Source organism: Haliotis rufescens, unplaced genomic scaffold (genome assembly GCF_023055435.1).
Source record: "Haliotis rufescens isolate VD_foot unplaced genomic scaffold, xgHalRufe1.0.p SCAF_71, whole genome shotgun sequence".
NCBI classification, from domain to species: domain Eukaryota; kingdom Metazoa; phylum Mollusca; class Gastropoda; order Lepetellida; family Haliotidae; genus Haliotis; species Haliotis rufescens.
Window position 1 is genome coordinate 40,566 of NW_025964363.1, and position 24,149 is coordinate 64,714.

The 24,149-nt window shown below is 39.3% G+C and overlaps 1 protein-coding gene across 2 annotated transcripts in view; it reads left to right on the top strand.

The window, feature by feature from the left end:
* The window catches only part of LOC124111531 (tripartite motif-containing protein 42-like), a 39,880-nt gene extending 35,613 nt beyond the window's left edge, over positions 1–4,267 (top strand). For both annotated transcript variants that reach the window (XM_048388430.1, XM_048388429.1), the window contains exons 2-3: positions 395–686; positions 1,404–4,267. In XM_048388430.1, coding sequence (XP_048244387.1) covers positions 395–686; positions 1,404–2,941 — 1,830 coding nt within the window. In that variant the 3' untranslated portion in view covers positions 2,942–4,267. The remainder of the gene's footprint in view (positions 1–394; positions 687–1,403) is intronic.
* The last annotated feature ends 19,882 nt before the right edge of the window (positions 4,268–24,149 follow it).

Consider the following 24,149-nt stretch of genomic DNA (forward strand, 5'->3'; position numbering starts at 1 on the left):
ACGCGTGACACAGGTGATAAATGAGTGAGACTCACGCGAGATGCTTGAGAGTTGACAGGTATGTGTTTGAAAAACATGGCATACATTCCACACAGTCTCTCCACTTCATGGAATGTACATATTCATTACTTAGGGGAGAACGTGAAATGGTATCATGATACTGTGTGGTATTTGAGGTTTAGTGCGACTTACGTAAAACATAATTAACAAGAGTCGTGATGTTCCACAGATATATATGCACTGGGCGCCGTATTGTCACGTAAACTCCTGTCTCACTGTTTTGTAATGATGTCACGTCTTGGGACGTTGGGGATGATGCATTCATGTACATGTTGTATGATTCTGTCTATAACATGTGCATATATACTTCACTAAACTATCGGTTTGGCTTCAGATGGCGACCGCTAAGAAGCTCACAGAGAACCACCTCACCTGCGTCATCTGTACAGAGGTGTTCACAGACCCTGCCACACTTCAGTGTCATCATACATTGTGTAAGTCCTGTCTGCTGAAATACACATACACACAGCCGGAAGCAGTACAAGCCAAGCCAAGCCCATGTCCCTCCTGTAGAAAACTGACGAATGTGACCACCCCTGACAGTCCAGTAGAGGAGTGGGTCAGTCAGCTGAAACCAAGCCACGTCATACAGGGGCTGATGGACGACTTTGGACCCAGCACAAAGGGTAATCAGCTTATAATACTACTGCCTGACTAATATACCTTTTTCAAAGGTTTTTAAACGACAACACATCTGTGCATTGACGAGCATTCACTCACAGAAGTGCTTATTTTTACTTCATGTTAATTTGTGTCTGCTTATCCTGATTGAGGGCTGCAATATATGTCACAGCTAGCACAGGGTTGTGTTGACAGAACTGTGGGGTTGATCTTTGTCGCCCTCCACTGTGACATGTCACAGCTAGCACAGGGATGACAGAACTGTGGGGTTGATCTTAGTCGCCCTCCACTGTGACATCCCATAGCTAGCACAGGGATGTGCTGACAGAACTGTAGGGTTGATCTTTAGTTGCAGGTACATCTGACTGGCTGTGTCATGGCCCTACATTGTAATGAAGCATGCTAATGGAAAACGTGCATGTTATGTTCTCTGTCAGTTAAGGCTCCCATATATAAAGCCGCTACAACGCCGCAGTTTCCAATATGCATCTGTTATTGTATATCTAGCCAGCAAATATAATCTTGTGATTATGATTACCTGTAGGTCATTATTGACAGGGGAGTGCTACATTGTGACACAGCATCATTGTTTCATTACAACCTGTGCCATATGATATGTTTATCTTCAGAAAGGGCGTGGCCGTTTGTTACAAAATTAATGTGTTACCTGTTATTAATTCTTGTTTCTGACAAATGAAATAAAACACACTTGTTTGTTTTAGCTGTGGAGGAAAACTTGTGCGGTGTTTGTACAAAACAAGGAAAGACAACTCCCGCCACTTCTTGGTGCTCTGTCTGCGATGTTGTGTTCTGTGAAGGATGTCTCCAGATGCACAACATGATGCCAGGGTTGTGTGACCATGAAGTCGCTCACTTGTCTGATCACACCAAGACAAAGGTCAAGCGTCGCTTCACGCGTCAAGTCCACAGAGACAAACGGATAGAGTTGTTCTGTAAAGACTGCAAGCGGGCAATATGCACGATATGCTGCAGTATAAAACACAGGGCATGTAAGGATGTTGACACAATAGAGAGTATGACCCCTCTTGTGAAGGAACAACTGACAAACAAAATAGAGCAGCTCAGAATCAACATGGCGGCTACTAATAATATCATAACCCAGAGAAACTCTACAATTCAAGATGTGAAGAGTAATTCACAAACCCTTAAAGATCAAGTCATGAAGACACGGGAAACAGTGATGCGTGCTATTTTAAGAAAAGAGAAGCAACTCCTTGGTGACATCGACAAAGCTACTGATGAACAATTACATGAGTTACAAGCAGATATAAAATCCCAGGAGATCGAGCTACAGATGTACCAGCAGCAGTATGAGTTCACAGCCAATGCTGTGACGTCCAACTGTGAGGTGGACATGTATGCCGTCTATGAGTCGATGTGTGAGACGTCTACAGACAACAAAGACACGGACAACAGACCAGCAGCAGGAAGGGTTGTATTGACACGCGACCTGGACAAGCTGAGTAAAGCAGTTGATGAGCTACAGCTGGGGGAGGTTCAAGTCGTCCATGGAGTGAGTGACCCCAGGTCTTCTCCTGTTCTACATCACACCATTGATTGCGAGGAAGATGGGGACGGGGAGGATCCTCGGTTTTATGACGTCACAGTGTTGACTGTTGATGGCGTGAAAGTGATGGTAGTTGCAGATTACAATAACAACAGTCTCAAAACATATTACACATCAAACTTCAAATCCTTTGATAATCAGCTTCTGCTTTCTGATGGTCCTTGGCAAATAGCCAAGTTAAGTGAGAGTCAGATAGCTGTCTGTGTTCCAGGCAGTAAGGAAATAGTTACAGTGAATGTTACCCCAGATCCTGTATTACTGTCAACTATCAAAACAAGCAAGCAGTACTACGCTCTAGCCTGTCTGAGTCCTTCACAGCTGGCGGCAGGTACAGATGGACAGTCTCACTCTGTGGACATACTGGACATGACAGGGAGGATACTGAGGTCTATCAACACGGGGGTGGTAGAGAGTCCAGACTACATCCACGTCACCAGGAACAACAACTTGATAGTCAGTGAAGCTGCAGTAAAATCCCTTGTATGTGTGACCAGTGAAGGGGACGCTGTTTTCACCTACACTCCCACAGCAGACAGAGCTCTGACATGGCCTATGGGTATCACAACAACCAGCACAGGTAATATCCTGCTTGTAGACAGAGTCGGGGCAGTTTGTCAGAGATGTCCTCACACAACAGGATGGTCTGAAATATCCTGCTGGTGTCTGTCTTGATGCTGACGGCCTGCTGTATGTTACGTCTGCCAGATATGTAAAAGTATTCAAATTCTGCCGGCGCTGAATTTTAAAATAGAGTAATTTATCTCCATACACAGTTGAAGATATACAAAATTGACAACCGACAAGAAGTCCAGATCGGCTTTTGTAAACGTAATTCACCATGTCAGTGATTAAACAGAGGACGATCTTTCACGTGTAGAAATCTGACCTGATTTGTAAAGGACATTTGTTAAAGGAACGCATAGTGACAGGGTTCGCCCCGATTATGTCTCTAGGTTTGTCAGCACCATACCCGTGCTCCTGGGTTTCACCAATAAGGGTATACCATCTGAGGCCTGCATCACTTCGGGCTTTCCTCCCACATTAAGCTGACACCCTGTGATATAACTGGAATACTGTTCAAAGCAGCGTAAAACCCAACTCACTCACTCACAGTGACAGAACTAAATGAGAAACCTGTTCACGTAGTTAGGTATGGTTCAAGCCTTTAGATTATCAGTTAAACAACATAGCTCATCGAGGCTTCAACGTGTGCTGAACAAATATATAACACAACGGGCGTTCAGCTATTTGTGGAGGCTATAGTAGTGCATGGATGCTTTGAGAATTGGTTTACGTGTGTCCTCATTGGTATCAGTTATATGTACTGATGTATAGTATTTCTGATTGATTGAAGTAACAGTAAATATCCCTATAACATTACACAACTCTATCTGGATACAAAAAAGGATGTAATAAATGTTTTGACGTTTGAAAAGCGTGCATTAAATTTGCATTTTGAGGTATAATTTAAATGTGATCTTGCCTGCTTCCATACGGAGATTTGAACTCTGACAACAAGTCTAACACACATCCTTGTGTTGCATTTCAAACGTTCACTAGTTCATTAATATGGGTTACATGTTCTTTAAAAATATCTATGCGTTTTCAATGTGTGTAATTTCTGGAGCATCATTCATAACATTTTCAATATCCAATTTAAACTTTGTATACACGTCAGACAAGGGTGGAACAGGTGGTGTTTGCTTTACAGGAATTTGTAGACAAATGATCGTTTCCTCATCAACACTTAGGACATATGTACAAATGAGAGTAGGGTTTCTTTTTCAGCTGTTCACTATGTTTCACATCTGAAACATGGCATAAAAATCAAGACAAGTTCTGAACTTTGCTATTTATGATATTTTTATTTCTTATAATTTTCGATTCCAAGGCAAAAAATTGGACTTCGTTCAGATGTAGTTTTAACGCATAACTCATATACGATTCAATATTTTCACAATGTGTTGCTTGTACATGTGGCAACTGCTGGAATGGCGCCTTTTGTAATTCAGGTAAATACAGAGTGGTGTTGTGTATGTAGGAAACTACAGAGTGGTGTTGTGTATATATGAAACTACAGAGTGGCGTTGTGTATATATGAAACTACAGAGTGTTGTGTATATATGAAACTACAGAGTGGTGTTGTGTATATATTAAACTACAGAGTGGTGTTGTGTATATAGGAAACTACAGAGTGTGGTGTATATATGAAACTACAGAGTGGTGTTGTGTATATATGAAACTACAGAGTGCTGTTGTGTATATATGAAACTACAGAGTGCTGTTGTGTATATATGAAACTACAGAGTGGTGTTGTGTATATATGAAACTACAGAGTGTTGTGTATATATGAAACTACAGAGTGGTGTTGTGTATATATGAAACTACAGAGTGGTGTTGTATATATGAAACTACAGAGTGGTGTTGTATATATAGGAAACTACAGGGTGTTGTGTATATATGAAACTACAGAGTGTTGTATATATATAGGAAACTATTGTGTGGTGTTGTGTATATATGAAACTACAGAGTGGTGTTGTGTATATATGAAACTACAGAGTGGTGTTGTGTATGTAGGAAACTACAGAGTGGTGTTGTGTATGTAGGAAACTACAGAGCGGTGTTGTGTATAAATGAAACTACAGAGTGGTGTTGTGTATGTAGGAAACTACAGAGTGGTGTTGTGTATGTAGGAAACTACAGAGCGGTGTTGTGTATGTAGGAAACTACAGAGTGGTGTTGTGTACGTAGGAAACTACAGAGCGGTGTTGTGTATATAGGAAACTATAGTGTAGTGTTGTGTACACATGAAACTATACATTGCCTTTTTGTGTATATGTGAAACTACAGAGTGGTGTTGTGTGTATAGGAAACTATACTTGAACAAAGATTAGTGCTGACGACAAACGTCCTATGAAAGAACGTTTATGTCTGCACAATTTTACACCAAAACACATTCTTTGCACATGCTTCACTCAGAGGCACCCATACGTGCGTAGGGTGCCATTCCTGATTTTGACACTTTCAAGGAAGGCCGATTAATCTCCATGGACCATTATTTCTGTCAATCTCAATGATTCTGCTTATCATACAATTGTGATTTACTTCATTCATTGTTTGTGTACGAACGCGCGATACGGCGTCTGCAACACGCGGATCGCCGACGGGCTATTGACATGCTGGATACTAGCAGTCAGCTTGCAGTGGCCAATACGTTCCATGTGTCACGGTCTGTGATTAGCAGACTATGGAACTATGGACTATTGGCATGCTGGAAACTAGCGGTCAGCTTGCAGTGGCCAATACGTTCCATGTGTCACGGTCTGTGATTAGCAGACTATGGAACTACGGGCTATTGTCGTGCTGGAAACTAGCGGTCAGCTTGCAGTGGCCAATACGTTCCATGTGTCACGGTCCGTGATTAGCAGACTATGGAACTATGGAACTACGGGCTATAGTCGTGCTGGAAACTAGCGGTCAGCTTGCAGTGGCCAATACGTTCCATGTGTCACGGTCTGTGATTAGCAGACTATGGAACAGGTACATCAAACCCAAATTGTTGACGATCCACCCCGTTCATAGCGTACCAGGTGATCGACAAGAGTACAAGATCGACTGACCAGAAACAAGGCTCAACGAAATAGAGGTCAAACGGCGAATCCTATTGCTGCAAACATTCATCAGGTTACTGGAATGTCAGTTACGGGACCGACGATTAGAAATCAACCTAAGACCTCATGATAGATTTGGTGATGGATCGGTTGCAGTGTGGCTTGGCATCAGTATGACTGAGCGAACACGTTGGCTGAACTTGGCAAGGCGCTGCAAGAGGAGTGGAACAGACTCCCTCAAATCGCTATTGGGAGACTCATACACAGTACGCCTCGTCGAGTGAATAAATGTTTGACAAATCGAGGTGGCATTACGCACTACTAAGAAAAAAACCGTCCAGTTTGAAATGTCCAATCTTGCCCCTATCCCCCCTCTTATACTCTTAGAATATAAGGGAAAAGATTATATCAATGACCACATAAGAAATGTACATACATAAGTTTTTATATGATCTTGTGATTTTTAAAAAAACCTTTTCAGGAAAACAATAATCTCTCATTTCTAAACAAATGAACCAGAACATATTTGTGTGAGTCAGTATGGTAATATGCCGCTTTTAGCAATATTTCAGCAATATCACGGCGGGGGACACCAGAAATGGGCTTCACACATTGTACCCATGTCAGGAATCGAGCCCGGGTCTTCGGCGTGACGAGCGAACGCTTTAACCACTAGGCTACCCGACCGCCCCCAAACATCATATGAAAAGCACAACTGTTATACATGTCAATATATCGTATTTGTATCATATGGAATACAATCTATTGTGGTACAATCCGTAACGACAGGAGCAGAGTTGCGTCCCTTAGGCGTACCTGGAAATGATCGAGGTTTCGAATCCCGGTTCGCCCTGATTTTGTTCCTAGTTTTGTCAGCGCCGTACCCGTTTTCGAAGAGCCGCAAAATCAATTCACTCACTCATTTAACACATGTACTATGATTTTTACCAGTTTATAAAGAGATAAATGCATTTTAAATTTGACTGGAATGAACAAATCTCCATCTAATCGTACCAAATTTTAACTGTAATGTTTGAGATTAAGTAACGTAAGAGCAGCACGCTTACTACAAGTTCATTTAGACATTACCTGTGAAGATCCGGGGTAGAATAGGTCTTCAGTAACTCATTCTTGCGACTATGCTTGTCGTAAGAGGCGACTAACGGAATCGGGTGGTCAGGCTCGCTGACAATGTAGATGCATGACATCGTATCCCAATTATCGAAAATTGCGTGGATCGATGCTAACGATTGTCTGGTCCAGACTCGATTACTTACAGGCCGCTGTCATATGGCTGGAATATTGCTGAGTGCAGCGTTAAACAACAAACAAACAAATCATTTAGACATTAGATCCTGTTGATTTGATGTGATAGTTACGGAAAGATAGACATCGCTGCTGCATAAACGTACCTTCGTATACATGTATATACTCACCCGACTTAATGTTCCACTCCTCTTGCAGCACCTTGCCAAATTCAGCCAACGTGTTTGCTCAATCATACTGATGCCAAGCCACACTGCAACCGATCCATCACCAAATCTATCATGAGGTCTTAGGTTGATTTCTAATCGTCTGTCCCGTAACTGGCATTCCAGTAACCTGATGAATGTTTGCAGCAATAGGATTCGCCGTTTGACCTCTATTTCGTTGAGCCTTGTTTCTGGTCAGTCGATCTTGTACTCTTGTCGTTGACCTGGAACGCCATGAACGGGGTCGATCGTCAACAATTTGGGTTTGATGTACCTGTTCCATAGCCTGCTAATCACAGACCGTGACACATGGAACGTATTGGCCACTGCAGGCTGACCGCTAGTATCCAGCATGTCAATAGCCCGTCGGCGATCCGCGTGTTGTAGACGCCATATCGCGCGTTCGTACACAAACAATGAATGAAGTGAATCACAATTGTATGATAAGCAGAATCATTGAGATTGGCAGAAATAATGGTCCATGGAGATTAATCGGCCTTCCTTGAAAGTGTCAAAATCAAGAATGACACCCAACGCACGTATTCGTGCCTCTGAGTGAAACATGTGCAAACTATAGAATGTGTTTTGGTGTAAATTGTGCAGACATAAACGTTCTTCTTTGAGTGGCATTTAGAAGTTGGAATAGTAACTAAGACAAAATTGTTATGGATGAGCAACTTCTTTATTACAATTGGGCAACGTTTCGGTGTAGATTCTATCATTTGCTTGATAACGGTGTTAGAATCTACACCGAAACGTCGCCTAATTGTAATAAAAAAGTTGCTCATCCATAACAATTTTGTCTTAGATAAACGTTCTTGTATAGGACGTTTGTCGTCAGCACTAACCTTTGTTTAAAAACTTGGTATTAACATTTATGTTTCACGATCCCCTATTTTAAGAGCATGTAAAGTGTGTATAATTCGTGTATCATTTCGAATTGGAGTTGGGCGGTGGGGTAGACTAGTGGTTAAAGTGTTCGCTCGTCACGTCTAAGACCCGGGTTCGATTTTCCGTACTCTTCCGTAGACTTAAGATAGTCACAGCGCTAAGACAGCTTTGTGCAAGTGGGCCCAAGTGTCCCCCGCCGTGATATTCCTGGAATATTGTTAAAAGCAGCGTAAAACAATACTCACTCACTGGAGTGACATGTTACCATTTGTATCAGAATGTTTTCAACGGAGTAAACGTCCATGATGAGAATTGATTTGTTTTTCATCCTCAACTCCATTGAAACACAATGGAGAAACTCCACATCGGAATGTTGCAAGAGCACTTCTTTAACTTTTTGGGAGAATAGTTCCAACATTATGTTCAGCCCGGTATTGTTATTTAAAGGCACAGTAACTCCACATCGGAATGTTGCAAGAGCGCTTCTTTAACTTTTTGGGAGAATAGTTCTAACATTATGTTCAGCCCGGTATTGTTTTTTAAAGGCACAGTAACTCCACATCGGAATGTTGCAAGAGCGCTTCTTTAACTTTTTGGAAGAATAGTTCTAACATTATGTTCAGCCCGGTATTGTTATTTAAAGGCACAGTAACTCCACATCGGAATGTTGCAAGAGCGCTTCTTTAACTTTTTGGGAGAATAGTTCTAACATTATGTTCAGCCCCGTATTGTTATTTAAAGGCACAGTAACTCCACATCGGAATGTTGCAAGAGCACTTCTTTAACTTTTTGGGAGAATAGTTCTAACATTATGTTCAGCCCCGTATTGTTATTTAAAGGCACAGTAACTCCACATCGGAATGTTGCAAGAGCGCTTCTTTAACTTCTTGGGAGAATAGTTCTAACATTATGTTCAGCCCGGTATTGTTATTTAAAGGCACAGTAACTCCACATCGGAATGTTGCAAGAGCACTTCTTTAACTTCTTGGGAGAATAGTTCTAACATTATGTTCAGCCCGGTATTGTTATTTAAAGGCACAGTAACTCCACATCGGAATGTTGCAAGAGCGCTCCTTTAACTTCTTAGGAGAATAGTTCTAACATTATGTTCAGCCCGGTATTGTTATTTAAAGGCACAGTAACTCCACATCGGAATGTTGCAAGAGCGCTTCTTTAACTTCTTGGGAGAATAGTTCTAACATTATGTTCCGACCCGTATTGTTATTTAAAGGTACCGTAATGCCTCAGTATATTTCGTCCATTCCCTCGTTTACTGTCTGTAACACTTCTCTCCTCCAGTAAGGTATAAAATTGTCATACATTATTCTTTGTTTGTCACTACAATATGAACTGAGGGGGAAGCGAAAGCAGACCGAGTTTGTGTTTCATGCAATTGAAAATTGAAAGAACAGTTAAATTTAATTATGTCTGTCAACCATCACTCATTCCTGCAACAGTTTATAAAAAGTAATCAGCGGCTGTCTAATTGTATATAAAAATAAATTGATTCAATGAAGACTGGGATAACAAATACATTTGCAACCACATGACCCCCACCAGGTTTTAAATGTTGTATATTTGAGCCGAAAAATCAAATATATTCATTTTCAAAGATAAGATGTTTAATATACCCATCAGCACTTGTGTATCGTGCGATGTCTTTTGTACATTTGTAAACGTTTTAAATCAATTTATATTTAAGAAATAAAACCATGTAGCGGTATTCATTGTGTGCTGACAAAGCGCCGGTAGAACGTTTTGGATATAATATCGCTAACTTAGTATATTTTCAACTGAAAAGCAAACATATGAAAAAAAACTGGGAAACAGTTTCGTTTGCTCCTCATTTTATGATATTGGTGGTTTTAACTGGTACAGTAGTCGTAACCTGTATGGAGATGCTCAGGAGGTATTATTGGATAGTCTTAAGGTCCTGAGCGACTCCGTGATCTTAGTGCTAAGATGATCGTAACTCCCATACTTTAACAAAGGCCTAGCAGTCATAGCACTAAGATCGCTTTGTCGAACAGGGCCCAGAGCGAGTCCGTGATCTTAGTGGTAGGCATATATATGTGTACGTGTGTGTGTGTGTGTGTGTGTGTGTGTGTGTGTGTGCGTGTGCGTGCGCGCGTAGGTCTGTGTGTGTGCCTGTATGTATGCGTGTGTGTGTGCGTGTGTGTATGTGTGTGCGTGCGTGAGTGTATGTGTGTGCGTGTGTGCCTGGTGTGCGTGTGCGTGTGTGTGTCTGCGTGCGTGTGCGTGCGTGTCTGTGCGTGTCTGTGCCTGCATACCGCTAAGATTCCTTTGTTGAACAAGGACTATGATCATATAACAGTGTTTTGTTATGGAATCATTGTTACTAATGTGTAGATGACCTTACAAGGAATGTTTACACGCCCTGACCTTGTGGACATGTGCCTTCCGTGTGTGGGTGTCTGGATCCGTAACTCGGCCTCAGAAAAGTGTTCTCAAAAGTAGGGGTCCAATCCATTACTTCATACGTGGGTACAAGATATAACTTTGTCGTGCTGCCCAGAGCGACTCCGTGATCTTAGTGGTAGGCATATATATGTGTACGTGTGTGTGTGTGTGTGTGTGTGTGTGTGTGTGTGTGTGTGTGTGTGTGTGCCTGTGTGCGCGCGTAGGGGTGTGTGTGTGTGTGTGTGCGCGCGTAGGTCTGTGTGTGTATGTGTGCGTGCCGTTATGTATGCGTGTGTGTGCGTGTGTGTGTGTGTGTGTGCGTGCGTGAGTGTATGTGTGCTTGTGTGTGCCTGGTGTGTGTGTGTGTGTGTGTGTGTGTGTGCGTGTCTGTGCGTGTCTGTGCCTGCCTACCGCTAAGATTGCTTTGTTGAACAAGGACTATGATCATATAACAGTGTTTTGTTATGGAATCATTGTTACTAATGTGTAGATGACCTTACAAGGAATGTTTACACGCTCTGACCTTGTGGACATGTGCCTTTCGTGTGTGGGTGTCTGGATCCTGTAACTCGGCCTCAGAAAAGTGTTCTCAAAAGTAGGGGTCCAATCCATTACTTCATACGTGGGTACAAGATATAACTTTGTCGTGCTGCCCAGAGCGACTCCGTGATCTTAGTGGTAGGCATATATATGTGTACGTGTGTGTGTGTGCGTGTGTGTGTGTCTGTGCGTGTCTGTGTGCGCGCGTAGGTGTGTGTGTGTGTGTGTGTGTGTGTGTGTGTGTGTGCGTGCGTGTCTGTGCCTGCATACCGCTAAGATTGTTTTGTTGAACAAGGACTATGATCATATAACCGTGTTTTTTTATGGAATCATTGTTACTAATGTGTAGATGACCTTACAAGGAATGTTTACACGCCCTGACCTTGTGGACGTGTGCCTTCCGTGTGTGGGTGTCTGGATCCTGTAACTCGGCCTCAGAAAAGTGTTCTGATGTATGGCTCTATTAAAAATGTCTAGTTCTTTTCCTTGCACATTTTATAAGATTCCTCTATTCCCTCTGGAACCCCAAATACAATCAAATTATTTCGTCAGCTCTGTCTTTCCTGGTGCTCTACTCTAGACTCTAGGTCACACATGTTTGTTCGATACTTCGTCAACATCTCGTCTGAGAATAACCTGTCCTTCTCTGTTGACTTCTGTTCTAAGTTCACCTCTGCCTTGATTGAATAAAGTTCTTATCTCAAAGATCGTATGTCTTATAATTATCTGTCTTCAGATTCCTTAATCTGATGTATAATTGCTGATTCCAATCCTGCGAAGTCCCCACTAGTATGTCTCGGGTTCGAATCTATGACACCGGCAACCAATAGCAGTGAAACAAACGGATGTCTCCTAACTTCGTGCATAATGTCCAGTTTGGGGTATGTTAACAAGGTTGCTCTGTCCTGTACATTCATACATATCTCACCTTTGAAACAGAATCCATAGATGATGCAGTGATCAATCCCGTGGTCCATGTTGTGATAAGAACAGTTGTACACAACACAATCCTGTACGCCATTGTTGTGTCCCCCGTTAAGGCGGACACAGAGGTGGAGGTGAAATTTTTCCACTTGCCTGTGAACTTGGGTCACAAACGTGCCGATCAGGGCTCTCCATACTTCAACACTTTCCCCATAGTGCTTGGTGTTCTTCTTGATGTACAGTCATGTCTCGTTAATCCGACATCGTTGGTTGCACATGACAGTGTCGGATTAACGAGTATGTCGGATTAACGAAATTAAGTGATTTGAGATCGAAAATCGGACGTCTTCACGAATGATAATAACCGTGTGTACCTTGTAATAAAATCATTAAACGAATATATATGTATAACACAAAGTTGATTTTAATTTCCTCTCTGTATTGTACTCTCAAACATCAATGATCGCTAGTTTATCTGTACAAGGGTTATTTATATTTAAAGTCCGCCGTTAACTGCCGGGCTAAAGACAGTACACACGTGTGAGGGTGGCTACAAATAAAACAAACAAGGAATGGTTATTCCATGATGATGTATTTGATACGATAATCAAAGCACAGGGAGTCCGCATCTAAAAATAGACACCCTCATGCATATTCATGACCATCTCCACACGCGAGCCATGAATATGCATGAGGGTGTCTATTTTTAGATACGGACTCCTGTGATCAAAGGCAATATCACACACATCACATCAATGAGTATCTCACAGGTGACGTGCGCACGACGTCTCAAGGAACACGGGCCTCACAATTTCAAATCCATTTATCAAGTGTATACTTTCTTTTCCCATCGCCCATCGTCCATAACTTAATGGATTTAACACAACTTATAGTCACAAAGACAAAATCATCGGACACGAGTTGTGAACAAATATAATTTGTTCCAGTTTATCCTAAGGGACACAACTCTGCTCCTATCGTTACGGGTTGTACCACAACAGATTGTATTCCGTATGATACAACAACGATATATTGCCATGTATAACTACGGTGGCCCATCAACGTTTTCATGTTTCACTTACTTTTATCGTAACCTTTTGCAAATTAACACAATTTGTGATACAAATATAATCATACTCCACGTCGCCCAGAACTGGGATACGACCAGAACTGGGATAAACACCGTAGAGAATTATATCTCTGGCATTTAACTATGTGTTTAATTGACAAACATTTAATAAGAGCAAAATCATCTGCACTTCTTGTGTTTTGTATTTTTACTCCGTTCTGCAAACTGCGCCAATGGCAAAGCTACTGACTCGATGTCCGACATTTGCAGCTAAATATAGCAGCGTATAAAAGTGGTATTGCGGAACTAAAGCGGAATACAATTTCTTCTTTTTATGCAGATCGCTCATGAAAAAATGCAATTCCTATTAAAATGGTCGTGTTGCTTATTATCTGTAATCACTGCCCATTGCCATGTTTAAATTCTAACCATTATATCACTCCCAAATGTATTATTTAATTGTCTATCATATCATAACCTTTGTGAGGTGGTGACATGTGTAATAACAGAGTAAATTTTCTGTTAAATAGCTATCTTGGCCACTTGAACACAGTGTTTCCTACAAAAAAGCAAAAGCCAAATGAAAATAAAATTATTCTCTAATTTATGTATTTTAAAGATGTTATGCCACTCATTGTTTGGGATACAAGCGTAATAATTCAAGTTCCTAGGATGTTTGTGTTATGCTATTTTTCAAGAGTTATGAGAGTTGGACATATTTCTTCTCATTTCTTCACAGTAACACAGCAGGTAAATGTCTAGGAATAAACACTCATGACATTGTACAATAGGCCATGATGTTCACAAAATATATGTGAATATGTACATCAATATAATAATATTAATTATTTTGAATATAACTAAGTGTGTCATTACACATCAAACAATGAATACTCAACATGTCAGAGTTGAAAGTGGTACAGTTAAATTTGTACTATTCAAGGGATTTCTAAGCCCCAACACCTCACAGCCCTCTGGCAACTGATGCGTGTATTTTTGTTTGTATTCTCAAGTCCCTAAGTAATTTTTTTTAAATATTACTATCATTATCATGTTAGATTTTAGTGGTAACAATTATTCAAAATCACTCCATTTGATTATTGTGTACATGATGATAAAAGCAACTAATTTTTATATTAATGGTGGAGGTGCATGTAACTGCTTCCAGGCATAGCAGATGCAGGATGTGAGAGAGTTTTTGCTTCATCTCAGAAGTCTAACTTAAAAAATAAGAGAAATTAATTTCATATAGAAATATTAGAGTAGAAATTGTTGAAAAAGATTTCTCTTGTTGAAAAAGATTTCTTTAATGTTCCTTTGATTCACCCACCACCCTATTCTTTTTCTCATTGTTTTGAAGGGAAAAATACCATATGTAATACCCGGTATGACAAAATCTCCTTCCTGGTCAGCATTAAAATAACTGGGAAACTCATTGAACCATTCCTGGTAGCTTATTGACATATATACGTTGAAGCTTTCATAACCATTTTGCCAGCAAAATGTCCTCATATTTCTGGGGAGACCATATGGAATCTAAATGATATTATTTAATATGATTGAAATATTTAGAAAGGTTTCAAAATTACCAACTTAAGACAGATAACATATATTTAATAAACCCATTACTAATGGAAAACTGAACTGGTTATCTCAAGCTCTGTCATCATTGACATTAATATTTGCAAGACAAAGCAACAGTAAGAGTTATCCTCCCTTCACAACTTGATCAAAATGGTCGTCTGGTCCTTGCTGTTGAAGGCCAAGTGGCTGAAGTTTCTAAGATGATATTTCTTTGAAAGACGAGAATGTGTAGGTATGTCATTATACCTTTACTTTTTACTTTTTTTTCTGTGGTTTCTATCAAGGCAGGTACAGACCTAGGACAATGTCATGCATTGTGCAGTCAGTCCCTCCATGATGATCAGTTAGCCTATTACAGCTGTGAAGGGGACAAAGCTTTTTTTTAAACTATGTAGTTTCATATGCAAAGCTTATTGTCAAAGTACATGTTTCTCAAAGGTTGTAAATGGGAAGGACAATGTTCAGCAAACAAAGCTCTCAAGATTCCTTTCATTCTTGAAAGCATCACATTTATGCCACTTCTAGTTGAGGGAATGTGAGTAATAATATAGTCAACAATCTCTTAACATTAGCAATATTGACCCATAGCATTCAGATTCTGCTCACAAGTTTGAAATGTTATTTACTATCATCAGTGAAGAAGAAATCTTAAGATTTCATTAATTGTAGATTTTAAAGGTGTTAATCCCATTTCTGATGAAGGTTATATGAATTATAATATAGTAAAACAATCTCTTAAAATTAGAAATCTTGACTCAAAGTGTTCAGGCTTTGCTCACAGGTTTGAAATGTTATTTACTATCATCAGCCAAGAAGAAATCTTAAGATTTCATTAATTGTAGATTTTAAAGGTGTTATCCCATTTCTGGTCAAGGGCAGATGATTGATGATATAGTAAAAAATCTCTTAAAAATAGAGGGGGCATGGGTGGCCATGTCGCCTAAGGTGCCGCGATTCACTGTGCAGAGTTACGTCCCTTGGATCCGCCAGCAACCTATAATTGTGGGTTCGAATCCCGGTTCACCCCAATAATGCTCTAGGTTTGTAAGCACCATCACTTCGGGCTTTCCCCCTAAATTAAGCTGACACACCGTAATGTAACTGGAATAATGTTAAAAGCGGTGTTAAACCCAACTCATTTAAAAATTAGAAATATTGACCCATTGCATTCAGATTCTGCTCACAAGCTAGAAATGTGCTTTGCTATCAGCAGCCAAGAGAAAATCTTAAGATTCCATTATTTGTCAAGTTTATAGGTGTTATCCCATTTCTGGTCAAGGTTATATGAATAATAATATGGTAGAAAATCTCTTAAAATTAGAAATATTGACCCATAGCATTCAGATTCTGCAGACAAGTTTCAAATGTTATTTACTATCAGTAGTCATGAAGAAATCTTAAGATTCCAATAATTGTAGATTTTAAAGGCGTTATCCCATTTCTGGTCTTGGGGCTATGAGTTATAAAATAGTAAAAAATCTCTTAAAATTAGAAATATTGACCCATAGCATTCAGATTCTGCTCACAAGCTAGATATGTGATTTACTATCCGCAGACAAAAGAAAATCTTCAGATTCTGTTAACTGTAGATTTTATAGGTGTTATCTCATTTCTGGTCGAGGGGATATGAGTAATAAAATAGCAAAAAATCTTTTAAAATTAAAAATATTGGCTAATAGCATTCAGATTCTGTTCATAAGTTTGAAATATGATTTACTATCATCAGCCAAGAAGAAATCTTAAGATTCCATTAATTGTAGATTTTATAGGTGTTATCGTATTTCTGGTCAAGGTGATATGAGTATTAATATAGTAGAAAATCTCTTAAAATTAGAAATCTTGACTCAAAGAATTGTCCTTTGCTCACGGGCTAGAAATGTTATTTACTATCATCAGCCAAGAAGAAATCTTAAGATTCCATTATTTGTGGAGTTTATAGACTTTATCCCATTTCTGGTTGAGGGGAGATGAGTAATAATATAGTAGAAAATTTCTTAAAAATAAAAATATTGACCCATAGCATTCAGATTCTGCTCACAAGTTTCAAATGTTATTTACTATCAGTGGTCATGAGAAAATCTTCAGATTCCTTTAACTGTAGATTTTATAGGTGTTATCCCATTTCTGGTCGAGTGGATATGAGTAATAAAATAGCAAAAAATCTCTTAAAATTATAAATATTGACCCATAGCACTCAGGTTCCGTTCACAAGTTTGAAATATGATTTACAGTAGAACACGGATATAACGAACACGGATATAGCGAACAAACGGATACAACGAACTGTTAAAAAATCCCCGATTTATCTCCTATATAATATCATATAAAATTTACTTATATAACGAACTCTCTATAGCGAACTAACAGATACAGCGAACTGATACCTGATCACCGACTAGCCCATTTATCACTAATTAGTGACGTGTATAGAGAACTGAGAAATCTCACTCAGTGTCAAGTGTCACTGACAATTGGCTGTATGCAATCAGCGGCGAATCAAAACAATGGCGGCGAATCAATACAATCAGTGGTGACGGATCAACCTTGTTAAATTTGCATTGTGTTAATCTTACCTGTACATGTAATCTTGTCTGTAAAACAAACAGTTTTTGACAGTTTGGCGGATCTGAACGATGCCGTTTCAAGAATGCAGTCAGCGAAACGAGGCCAAAGTAAAATCACAGACTACACATTTCGTATGTAAATCGAAAAATGATAAATATGTTTAAATTTTGTACATGTATTTGATAACAATCTTCAGAAAATTTTATGAATTTAATGTTATTAAATGAATGTTGTAAATTGATATCAGTTGAATGATCACTGCTAATACAAATTAATGCTCCAGTTATGTGTATATTGTGTTTTGTCTTATCCAAGATGGCGGACGTTTCCGAGCGAAAACGTGTATAACGAACAACGGATATAACAAACTGATTTCTCTGGTCCCTAGTAGTTCGTTATATCCGTGTTCTACTGTACTATCATCAGCCAAGAAGAAATCATAACATTGTGTAGATTGTATGATGATATTGTGTATAAATTGTCCTAGGTTGATTATGACCTGTGAACATCTGTATAGATTGATGTATTACCACCTTCCATGGAAGTGTGTATTTGTCTATTTCTAGACTTGCTAAAGCCAAACTGGGGAAAGTGGAAATTGATAGTTTATACTGAAGGGTTCATTGGTCTGTTGAGGGCTCAAACAACTGAATACAGGCGAGCTACTGCTAGCACTGACCTGACACACTAGCCATAAACATGTCACAAGATGATTCCCTAATTACTACTGACTAGTTGTCTGTTCAGATCTCTTACTGCTCAGGAGATTGTTGATACTTGAATTCCAAGGAGGAACTGGCTCTATGAAGGGTGTGAGAACCTCAGTGTAAATCTAAGCAAGGTCATTAGCTCATATTATTAATGTTGTAGCAGAAAAAAATAATTTTACTTTACTGGAATTATTTGAATTCCCTATGGGAATGAACACAAAAGAAGATTTAATAATATTTTCTGAAATAATTTGTAAATCTGTGAAATTTAGATATGATTGTATATGGGAAGGTTTGTTTTAACTTTTTTAATGTCCGCTTGTCTGGAGCGTATGTCCAAAGTTACAGATAACCTATGAGTATCACTAACACTGACCTTTCTCATTGATAATGTTGTAGCAAGCCTATGATGCAGCTTACAAAACAAAAACATATTCAAGTACGGTAGTTGCAAGAAGCAGTATTTGACAAATTGTTATAATGAGCAACACTGTTTTGTACATTTTCTCTATGCTGATAGATATGATTATGATGCGAAGGTCATTGGCCAAGAAAAGAAGTTCAACAACAGATCATCAGATACAGGCATATGGAAAACTGTAGATATGGAGACCCGTTACATGTGATCCAACCAAAACACAACACATTATAACCTCAGGACACCTTCTTTAAAGTAAGGGTATACTTTGACTAGTAGCTCAGATTCTCAAAAGTTTTTAGGCGTTCCAGAAGCACATATGGCCCAGTCTAAACAAACACCTTGTCTCTGAAATGAACATATTTTACAGATCAAAACAGTTGTTATGTTATAGTTATAAAAATATAATAAAAAGGAGAGACTCTTTTTGGATATAATTGTTTCAGGGTCTGTATGGCAGACTAGACCCAGTCATCCAAGGCATGCAATTAGCTGCAAGTCGTGTCCATTATACATGTCAAAATACTATGTTTGTGGGTTCAAGTCATAGAATTGTCCAGGTTATGTTTCTTGGTTTGGCAGCAGAATTCCTGTCGTCTTGATTTTCATCAGAGTGGTAAACGCCTTCGACTTGCATCATGTTCGGCATTTATCTCCCATTAATCTGACATGCCATGATATGCCTGAAATACTGTTCCAAGTAATGTGTCACTAAACGAAGCAGATTATTTGTTTCTTGTTTGACACTGCACTTGTCAATATTCCAGCTGCATGATTGTGGCCTGTGAATAATCGAGTCTTGACCAAACAATCCAGGGATTCATACATGCGACATATGGATATAATACAGCTACCGGGGTAAGTATGATATATGAAAACAACAACAAGTGTAACATATGTTTTACCACCTTTTTTTAAAATACCATCCCATCCATAAAGCTTTAATATTATCAAATATATCATTCTGTCAAGAAGTGGCATAACCTTTTTAAAATGTATCAACTGTTGAATTTGCTTTTGTTTGAGGATAGTTAGTTCCATTACAATCTTGCTTTCAAGGCAAAAGGACAAGAATTTTTATTTGAGAAGAAATTGACTTCCAGTATATTATTTGCTCACCAAAGGGTCCATGTAAGATGATGGTAGCACTTTTGTATTCTTTCTAAGATAGCAAAATGGTACATATGAATAAGAAATTTCACAATAAGTAGTTTGACTCCTATTTGAATTTCCTCCTGAATCTGTTGTGATTGTGATTGGCTTAACAATTGTTTTTACTGGTTTCAGGATTAGAACTGATAGAGAAACTGCTTATGGGCCGGAAACGCCACATTTGAACAGCAGATAGCCCTGTGAATGCAGAACACAGAGTTTTACTGTTGGTACCGCGAGTGTCACATCCATGGATTAGCCGTGAATGGGTACAGAAAGCGCTTAAGAAGATAGAACCTACTGAAGAGTTCTTGACTGTGTTTACAGTTACAATGAGTCTACTCACGAAGCAGATAGTTTTACAGATAAAGCGCTTGTTTCAGAACACATAAAATATTGAAAACCTTTCATATGTCGAATCATAATATCATCAATATGACACTGAGTAAAAATGCATACTTAAAATGCATCCAAAATAATACAACCAAGTTGGCAAATGTGCAACTGAGAGTGACTTTTAAAGAGAGTGTGAGTGGCAGACAGCAGCTGTATAAGACTTTTATTATGAGTATTTAAAAAAAATATATATCAAATATAATGAAACGGTAGACATTGACCAAGAAGTGTTACTTATAGGCCTTGGACAAGTCCAAATTAACTACCCGGGTACCCACCCCACTATTACCCGACCCTACTCGGGTACCCGCTGTTGGTCCCAAGAGATAAGTACAAATGTGGAACGGGAATAGTTTGACTGTAGCCCTGGCAAAATACACTGAAGTTGACTGAAGTTTTACCTCTATTCAAACATATAAAGTCAGAAGAAATGTGTGCATAGTCAGAAAGAAATGTGAACATTAGTCACTTATAGTGTAACCGTGGAAGTTCTAGATATTTTTGTCATTAAACAATATATCCTGTGACTAACCAAGGGTCTGGGTTGTCCTGTGGGTATCCGGTCCTACTCAGTACCCGAGTTCCCTGTCCCAGCCCTAGTTAGTTAGTACAAGTTTACAATCCACCAATGATGTTCTTGATTGTAACTGAACCAAAGATGAAATACACATACACAATCTTAAGACACCTAAAGTTACTGGAGTTGATTGCAAATGAGTATTTAAAATTTGCTGAGGGAAAGCTACTCCCTGGTATGGAAAAGTTATTAATTTTCAACAGCGGAATAATACCTGAATATTGGCTGAATGGTATTATCTAATCTAATCATGAAAATATTTACTACTACCAGGGTAATATAAACTGTGTTGGCAAATTCTTTACTGCTGTATTAAGTACAAGAATTGCACAATGCCTTAAACAGAGTTAAATACTGTCAGAAAACGATGGTGGCTTTTGCGGAGGTTGTAAAATATTTAATGATGTCTGTATAACTAGGGTATATTGGAAATTCCAGATAACAACAGGTCACCTGAATTTAGTTCAAACATAAAATGACCTGCACCATTTGGAACAAGTCCAATTTCACAAACTTCATGAACCAAGTCAATATCATTAAGGAACAAAGCCAAATTGCATGAAGGATTTTGAAATGATCTTTGAGCTGGTACATTATGGCATTTTATAAGCATATGATTTGGAGTGCAAAGTTCATATTGATCACTTGTGAATTCCAAAAATGTCTCGTCAACTGTAGAATTGGCAATATATGGTATTGTCTCCCCAACCACTGTGGCATCACCAGAAGTGTGATTTAGAGGAATTGGGAATGACTTAACTTGATAAAGTTGTGTTTCCCTATCTTTGGATGTTACCGGTAACATCATAGTGTCATGTCTTATGTAATGTACCTTGGTAGCTGTGTAATAGTATGGCAAATTCTTATGAACCAGATGGAAATTTGGATATTTATCCTTTAATGCTCTCCTTTTTAGATAGAGCATGCCTTAAATGTCGGAAAGGTATCAACTCAGGTGATAGTACATAAAAGGTAGCAATGCTCTCTTGGAGCGAGTCCGGGAACCAACAATTTGACCTTGAAGAATAATATTTCTGATCAAAGTAACCACTTCTAACATATTCTTTGAAAGTGTTGTCATGTACGCGATAAGTAAAATTCAATATAGCCCTCATATTTTCATCACAGGACATATGATTCGCCTGAAGACTAATTCTTACTAATACTTTGTGCACCATGTCTGAACTCCTGAAGCAAAGACAAAAAGAACTATTCTGCCTGACATAGATTATCAATATGTACTTTTTATCTCAACATTCAAGTAGATCTCCATACATTAACTATGGTAATAAGCAGTACTTCTTTGTTCTCGTTTTATTTTATACTCAACAAGAAAAGTTCCTGTGACACCAATATTTTAGTGTATTTTTCAAACAAGTAAAGTTTGGTTTTCAATATTGTAGTACATGTATGGAATCTAGTCACAAAAACGCAACTGCTACAGAAAAGCATGCATTCCATGCAAAAGTTGACTTTTATGCAAGCCCCATGCATTTCACTACCCAAGAATGATTATAAAAACATGTGCGTTAACGGGATTCCATATGCATTGTTTAGCATCGTGCTGACAACAACTACTCAGAAAAACAACAAAATTACGCAATTATTCCACATGACAAAATGCCACGCTTGTCCGAAAATGAGCGCCTGTGAGCCATTTGGTGTTTATGGCAACACTGGCAACAGACGAATGCAGTCAGAGACCATCCTCGGAGTGGCAGGCCACGCGTAACCAATAATGGACAAGACAACTTGATTCGAACAATACACCTACGAAATCCATTCCAGCCAGCAACAGTGACTGCAAGAAGCATCCCTGGCCTTTGACGAATATCTTCACAAACCGTACGTCAACACCTCAGATGTGCAGGGATTGTCGCCAGACGTCCCATTTTGACAGGAAACCACCGTCAAGCATGTCTACACTGGTGTAGACAGCGTCTACGCTGGACGACCATGCAGTGGGGACAAGTTCTATTCACCTACGAGTCTCATTTTCACCTCAGCCACAGCGATGGACAGATCCATGTGTACCTACGTCGAGGTGAATGTTACATCAATCGTTGTGTCATGGAAGAAGATTGGTTCGGGGGCAGCAGCATTATGGTATGGGGTGGGATTACAGCAAGACAGAGAACCTGTTTGATAGTGGTAGAGGGAAATCTCAATGGACAGCGCTACCGCGACGAGATCATTGGCCCTGTTGTTCTACCGTTTTTGAGTCGTCGTGGCCCAGGCATTACCTTTCAACATGACAATGCCCGGCCTCATATTGTTCGACTTGTTCAGGATTCTCTTCAACAAACCAACGTAATTGTCATCCCCTGGCCGGCTTGCTCCCCTGATCTCTCACCAATCGAGCACATATGGGATGAGATGGATCGGCGCCTTCAACGTAAACCACGTGTTCCACAGACACAGTAGGAACTTCAAACATGCTCCAGCAGATATGGACAGATATCCCACAGGACTTTGTGCGACGCCTGGTCTATTCCATGAGATGAAGATGTGTTGCTTGCATTGCAGCCAGAGGTGGACACACACACTATTGATTTGTAAAGTGACATTTTGGCATGTTCATGTTTTTTATGAAATCACGCATTTACTGAAGTCAGTTAATTAAATTAAACCATTTGAACATTTACAGGAGTCTTTTATCTGTTGCAAACCGAAATTGTTTCAGATTTGGTAAAAAACATAACTTTGCATTAAATCTTTTTCAATGTCACAGGAACTTTTGTTGTTCAGTACTTAGAAACGGTGTAACATTTACATTTCTATACAAATGCTCACAAAATACACTCACGGGAAACTGAAAACTAGCAAAACACATCCTAATAGTAATTTCTGTGTTATGAATCTATCTTGCATTCATAATGACATGATGCAACTATGTCTGAGAAACCACGCTCTGCTACCATAAAATGAGGAGAAGAAACCCCTCAAATGAAAACTAACTGAAAACGGAAATTCAACCCTTTTAATAAACCCACAAGATATTTACAATAAACACATTATGTACAAATTGAACTTCCCTGGTATGGAAGTATGCACATGGAAGTGTAGCCCTAACTTCCCTGGTATGGAAGTATGCACATGGAAGAATAGCCCAAGTAGGGCGCTGAAAACACGCAAGCTATGAGTAGGAGCATCCCGCGATGCGTCCTGCTCCTATCAGCCCTAAATCTCATCTTCCACGTTCAAGGAATCACGTGTTACATTCAACCTGCCAAGGAGACATTCGAATTCTGCAAAGTAGGTTACGTTCGGTCAATTCCGCGAAGCTGGGGCGTTCGAAAGATGTCCCGGTAACCTGTCCGAGAACACCTTCTGAACAACCGGTATATATTATTACTTATATGGCCTCTACCAGAAAAAGGGAGAACACCTGTAAAATCTACAGTTAATGGAATCTTAAGATTTTCTTTCAGCTGATGGTATTTAATAACATTTCTAACTTGTGGACAGAATCTGAATGTAATGGGTCAATATTTCTAATTTTATGAGATTTTATACTGTATTAACATATAATGGGTAGGTTTCTCAGCAG